The sequence below is a fragment of the Carcharhinus amblyrhynchos genome, chromosome 17 (assembly GCF_965287045.1).
Source record: "Carcharhinus amblyrhynchos chromosome 17, sCarAmb.v2.hapA, whole genome shotgun sequence".
NCBI lineage: Eukaryota > Metazoa > Chordata > Chondrichthyes > Carcharhiniformes > Carcharhinidae > Carcharhinus > Carcharhinus amblyrhynchos.
This window is the reverse complement of record NC_137340.1, coordinates 46,664,081-46,670,794: the sequence shown is the minus strand read 5'-3', so window position 1 is coordinate 46,670,794 and position 6,714 is coordinate 46,664,081. Positions and strand designations below refer to the sequence as shown.

General features: G+C 47.6%; 1 protein-coding gene across 1 annotated transcript; it reads left to right on the top strand.

Annotated features, from left to right (window-relative positions):
• The first annotated feature begins 2,671 nt into the window (after window positions 1-2,671).
• On the top strand, window positions 2,672-4,391 carry LOC145354233 (uncharacterized). The gene is made up of 2 exons (XM_080205313.1): window positions 2,672-2,716; window positions 3,389-4,391. The coding sequence occupies exon 2, from the start codon at window positions 3,510-3,512 to the stop codon at window positions 4,122-4,124; it is 615 nt and encodes a 204-aa protein (XP_080061439.1). The 5' UTR covers window positions 2,672-2,716; window positions 3,389-3,509; the 3' UTR covers window positions 4,125-4,391.
• Window positions 4,392-6,714: the final 2,323 nt, after the last annotated feature.

The following is a 6,714-nucleotide window of genomic DNA, read 5'->3' as shown; positions in this document are numbered from 1 at the left end:
CAATGGGTTTATTTGGTAGCAGAAGCTTTCAGAGCACTGCCTCTTCATCAGGTGAGTGAAGAAAATCTCCAGAGAACGGAGGGAAAAACATTTCCAACGCCGCCCTCATCCTGATGGTCATCTTTGTGTGCGGCTGCATCAAGCTGTGTGTAGATCCTCGGTACACTAACAGAAAGTGCCACTACTTATCGAGGTTCTACCTGTCCCGAGTGTTGTGAAGGATGGGTCTGGCCACACTGCCAGAGTAGTTGGACCGTACCGCAACACCTGTCCTTTGTGGAGAAATTCTTCCGCAAACACACCTTTGACCACATGGCGATTAAGCAGTGGTCAGCGCGTAACGTCCTTGGGGCCCTGAGAGAAAAGGAGATGGCGGATCCTGTTGGATGGTTCCCTGAGCAGACTGTCAGTGTCATCTGGCAGAACGCCTCATCACCAGAACTCTCAAACAAGCACCAAGATCTGGCTTGGCTGGTGGTGAGAAGGGCACTCCCCGTCAGATCCTTTATGCAAGCTCGAGGTCTCAACATCACCGCACGCTGCCCTCGAAGCGGCTGCGGGGCTGATGAGACGGTCGCACACCTCCTTGTGGAATGTGCCTTTGCAAAGAAGGCCTGGAGTGAGATGCAGTGGTATTTGTCGAGGTTCGTCCTGAGCAGCTTGGTAACGCAGGACTCTGTGCTCAACGGGCTGTTTCCGGGGACGCACACGGAGACAAAAATCAACTGCTGCTGGAGGGTCATCAACTCGGTGAAGGACGCACTTTGGTCCGCCCGAATCTTGCTGACCTTCCAGCTGAAAGAATTGTCCTCGACCGAGTGTTGCAGACTGGCGCATTCCAAGGTCCAGGACTACGTGCTGAGGGACGCGCTGAAGCTTGGGGCAGCTGCCGCAAAGGCCCAATGGGGAAAGGCCACAGTGTAAAGCCTTTTAACGGGGGCAGACCGAGGGCCCGGTAACTGCAGAATACCCTCGACCTGCGTAACTGTGTGCCAATCTGAGCAATAACGGCACACAGTAATTTATTGAGGCATGTATATAGTTTTAAGTATTGAAATAATGATTGTAATTTGTACAAATCTGTAAAAATGTCTTGATTTTGCATTGTTTGCAGTTCAAAGTCCTGTACATTTGCAATAGTTTATTTGAGATTTTTATGAATAAAGTATATTTTTGGAAAAAAAAGGGTTGGGTTCTCGGCCTTTTGGCTAAGATCAAGTGTAGTATCGACATGCTGCGCTTGGTTGAAGTCATTAGGTCACATTTCAGCTTCATTTGAAGCAATTTTTTAAAGCGGCATCTCGGCCTTTTGGCTAAGATGCAAATTAGATCAAGCCTTGGAGGAGGAGCTACACCTACTCCAAACAGCTTGGATCATGTAGATCAAACCCAAGACAGGAGGTGAGAGCCCTGTCTTGTCAGCTTGGATCGGGAATGTCCCAACTTGTTGGGACTCTGAATTGGCTTTAATTTGATTTGATTGAATTGGAATAAATTATATATATAAAAAAAGAGTTGGGTTCACAAACAGAGCATACATAGACTCAATTTACAAGATAATGATTGGAATGTGAATCATTAGAGATAATCAAGTCCTTACCGGTACAGAGAGAGCGAGTGAAAAGAGGGTTAAGGACGGTTAAAGAGATGTGTATTGTCTCCAGCCCGCACAGTTAGTGAGATTTTGCAAGTCGTGGGGGCTACAGATAGTGTGACATGAACTCCAAGATCCCAGTTAAAGCTGTCCTCATGTGTGCGGAACTCGGAACAGCAGTTCAGTCGGAGGGATATCAAGGCCTTGATGAAAGGATTTACCAGGGAGGAGTGAATTCAGTTGTGCAGAGAGACCAGAGAAACTGGGATTGAGCGGTGGAAGTTAAGGGAAGATGTAATTGGATGTTCAAAATTACTGAGGGCTTTGATAGAGAAAAGGGAGGAGGAATGGCCTCTGGCAGCTGAACCAGAGGACACAGGCTGGAGAGAACTTGTCAAGGAAGCAAGGCGGGAGAAAATTATTTTACATCTACTGCCTGGAGGAAGCAACAGTAACTTTCAAAAGGGAATTGGACAACTCTGGACTCTAAAAGGTAACAAGTGGCAGGGTTCAAGGGAGAATGCAGAAGGGTGACACTGATTTCTTTCAGGATGCCAGCACAGGTATGATGGGCCAAATGGCCTCTTTTTCTGCTGTACAGTGTTATAATTCCATAACTTTGTACTCTTGTTGGTGTGGAGATGGGCATTGTGATTGTGACATCCTCGTGAACATATCTGGCCCAGCCCAAGTGACACAGTGGTTAGCACTGCTGCCTCTCTGTGCCAGGGACCCGGGTTCAATTCCTGGCTTGGGTCACTGTCTGTGTAGAGTTTGCACATTCTCCCTGTGTCTCCATGGGTTTCCTGCAGGTGCCCTGGTTTCCTCCCACAGTCCAAAGATAGGTGTATTGGCCATGCTAAGTTGCCCCTTAGTGACCCAAGCCGGGAATCGAACCTGGGTCCCTAGAGCTATGAGGCAGCAGTGCTAACCACTGTGCCACCGTGCCTCCCCAGACCACTGCACTGCCTCACTCCACACAGCCTGTGGCTGACTCCACGTAGTACTTTAACAACATCTATTTGAACTAATTAAGAAAGTTCATTGTTGCCTCTTGGCCTTTACATTCCACAGGGGATTTTCCGGCTGCATTCGCCACAAGACTGGAAAATCTCACCCGAGGTAAACATTTCCTCGCATGGTCCCGTCCCACCAACTACAATTCCTGTGGTGGGTGGGATAAATCTTAGATTTGGACTTAACAGCCTGAAATGCTGCCTTAAATGTATTCCCAAATCCCATTTGTACTTTTACAGCACTGAACCTCCTTCCAGTAAGGATAAAAGTAGTTACATTCTTTATAAAACATCCCACAACACCAACTTAAAGTCAAACAGGTTTATTTGGTTTAAACTTTAACCCGATATTGTGGGACTTCTTACTGTGCCCACCCCAGTCCAACGCCGGCATCTCCACATTTGAAAAGAAGACGACAATCCCACCTGGGCCCTATTCCCATAACCCCACATATTTATCCTGCCAATCCCCTGACACTCGGCTCAATTTAGCATGGCCAGTCAACCTAACCTGCACATCTTTGGACTGCGGGAGGAAACTCATGCAGACACGGTGAGAACATGCAAACTCCAGTGACTGGAATTGAACCCGTGTCCCTGGCGCCGTGAGGCAGCAGTGCTAACCACTGTGCCACCCGTTATTCCTGTGATGTGAGACGGGTGTTTCCGTTAAAGGTTAACATCCGGTTAAAGGCGATATATAATACTCAATTGTTGCTGGTTGAATAACGTGCAAAAGGTGCAAAAAGAAACTGTCTTTTTTTCTCTCTCTTCACAGCACTGGAAAATGTCAGGATAGGGAGAAAAAAGACGAGAGAATAACAACAGCCAAAACTTTTGAAACACAGATCTGTCAGGTGAACCCTCACACTGGCACAGTGGCGGAGTCCTATCCAAACATGTACCAAGCAGCTGGGCACTATGGACCTCTCATACACAGGTTTATGAGCCCTGCAGAGGCCTTTTCACTACCTCCCATTCAGATGCACAATTTTTCAAGCAGGCCTCTGACCATCGTTATGATGGATGTGGACAATGTCCAGGAAGGAGCAGGGAAGCGTACCGAGTACCATCACTTCTACGGGACCCCCTACTCCTATCCGTACTGGTACATGCCACCTGCAAACCCGGCAGCGTACACGTACCCACCGTATTACCTGTACAACGGTTACTTCCCCCAACAGCACATGCTCAACACGGCCGGCTGGCCGGAAGGATTCGTCATGAAGGGGGAGCTGCACTGGGGTAAGATGGGACGGGTTTTCGGCCCCAAGAGGGAACTGCCTGATTTCGTCCAGGACGAACTGCGGAGGGTCTACGGCACGTACCCCAAAACAATTGTCACCGTGTCCTACCAGAATGGGGAGTTTCTGATCAAGGGCGACCCCAAAGTTGGGGAGCAGAAGTACAAGGTGGAAAAGAAGATCATCAGGAGACCGCCAACTCCCAGCGATGAGGAGAGCGACAGTATTAGTGAAGTGGTGGAGAAGCGTAAGAGGAAGTCTAAACGCTAAATGTGTCTTCATCGTACACTATGCAAAGCAATGCACACCATTGCTGAGAGGTTTGTTTGCCTTCAAAGAGCTAATAAAATTGGGATGCAGTGAATCATAATGAGGACATAATAGGTGGTCAGAAGTGTGTGGCTGTGCTTGGGAACCCCGGATTAGTTTGGGTTTAACAAGCACAAGTGTGGCTACACTGCCTGCTTATGTACAAACTCCAAAGCAACCATATCAGCAAAGCACCTCCTGCAAAACTCTCTCTTTATGTATTAAATATATCATAGAATCCTACAGTGCAGAAAGACGCCCTTCGAGTCTGCACCAAACACAATCCACCCACGCCCTACCCCCATATCCCTACATATTATACCCATTAATCCCTCTAACTTATGCATCCCGGGACACTAAGGGGCAATTTTCTTCGCATGGCCAATCAACCTAACCCCCACATCTTTGGACTGTGGGAGGAAACCCACGCAGACACGAGGAGAACATGCAAACTCCACACAGACAGTGACCTGAGCCAGGAATCAAACCCAGGCCCCTGGAGCTGTGAAGCAGCAGTGCTAACCACTGTGCTACCGTGCCGTATTCTCAAGTTGATAATACTTGAGCGACCCCAGTTTATTGAAATCTAGACCGGGGGTAATGCTGTACCAGTAATGGTAACGTTTGAGCCTCTTGGTTGCAGTTCAGTAAAGGAGACACAAGCTCTGCTTCTTCATACACTACCTTTATTTCTTTATTCCAACTCCATGTACAATTCTCCTTCAACACCCAGTGTCAACTGTAGCTCCTTTATATGTCAGTGACTTCTGTTGAATAATTGATATCAAATTAGGACTTAATTGTAAGGTCTGCTAACCCATTATTAACAAGTAACACTCTCAAATACTTTCGTCAGAAGAATGTACTGCAACCTCATAAAAAAAGTATTTTCTAAAATCCATTCAGGGGATGTGGATGTCGAAGGCTAGGCCAGCATTTATTGGCCATCCCTAATTGCCCTTTAGAAGGTGGTGATGAGCTGCCTCCTTGAACCGCTGCAGTCCATATGGTGTAGGTACACCCATAGTGCTCCTAGGTAGGGAGTTCCAGGATTTTGACATAGCCACAGCAAAGGAATGAGTGCTATTGGGTAGCACAGTGATTAGCACTGCTGCCTCACAGCGCTCGGGACCAGGGTTCGATTCCGGCCTTGGGTTACTGCGTAGGGTTTGCACGTTCTCCCCACGTCTGCGTGGTTTCCTCCCACAGTCCAAAGATGTGCACATTAGGTGGACTGGCCATGATAAATTGCCCCTTGGTGTCCAAAGATGTATAGGTTAGGTGGATTAGCCATGGTAAAAGCTTGGGATCACGGGGATAGGGTGGAGGGAAGGGCTTGTGTTGGGTGCTCTTTTGGAGAGTCAGTGCAGACTCGATGGGCTGGATTGCCTCTTTCTGCACTGTAGGGTTTTATGGATATATTTCCAAGTCAGGACAGTGAGTGACTAGGAGGGGGACGTCCAGGTGATGATGTTCCCAGGAATCTGCTCCTCTTATCCTTCCAGATGGTCATAGTCCTGGGTTTGGAAGATGCTGCCTAAGGAACCTTGGTGAGAATATTACAGAAAAGACTGAAAGAAGAACAGAAAATACCCAGGAGGTTAGCCGGCGTAGGTGGAGAGGGAAACGGCATTAACAGTTCAGATCGAAACCACATTTTAATGTTTTCCAACACCCGCACTATTTTGCTTGCTTGAATAATCTTATCGCTTTGTGGTGTTGTGACCTCCCAAAAAGAATCAGGGCAATACGTCCTCCTTTTTCCCTTTATATCTACTGACTGACTCAGCCTGTGTATACTTGCAGCATTCCCGGCTCGGGTCACTGTCTGGGTGGCGTTTGCACATTCTCCTCGTGTCTGTGGGGGTTTCCTCTGGGTGCTCCGGTTTCCTCCCACAGTCCGAAGATGTGCTGGTTAGATGGATTGGCCGTGCTGGGGAGTTTTTTTTTTTGCGCAGATTGGGATACTTTTCAAAGAAGGCGCCCCGATCAGTGTAGAGATAGTCTCACCAGATCTATCAGGCCTCACCCTGTCACAGTGATGGTGAAAACCACACCCCAGATTGTTTTGGTCTAATATCTGGATGGAAAATCAGTGGTGCGGCTGGAGAGCGACACACAGACTTTCTCACCTCAGCCAGCACTCAGTGCTCTGAGAGGAGGATTCTGTCCATGGTTTAATCTAATCATGATGACATTGTTCAACATTAATGGAAGCCTTAGAACTGTTGGAATTACATCAAATTTTCAGTCTATGGACAAACCATTCTACACCAATGTTACTGCTCCATCAGTCTCTTCCCAGCTTACTGCATCCATTCCCTTCTCGCTCTTGTGTTTATCTAGATTCCCCTCAAAAATCAAACTACTCACTTCAACCACTTCCTATGTCAGCGATTTCCACTCTCTGGTCCCTTCTGAAATCTTCACTATTAGATTTATTGGTGACCATTTTATATTTATTTTTAGGGGCTGTACGGTGGCACAGTGGTTATCACTGCTGCCTCACAGCGCCCAGGGACCCGAGTTCAATTCCCGGCTTGGATCATGG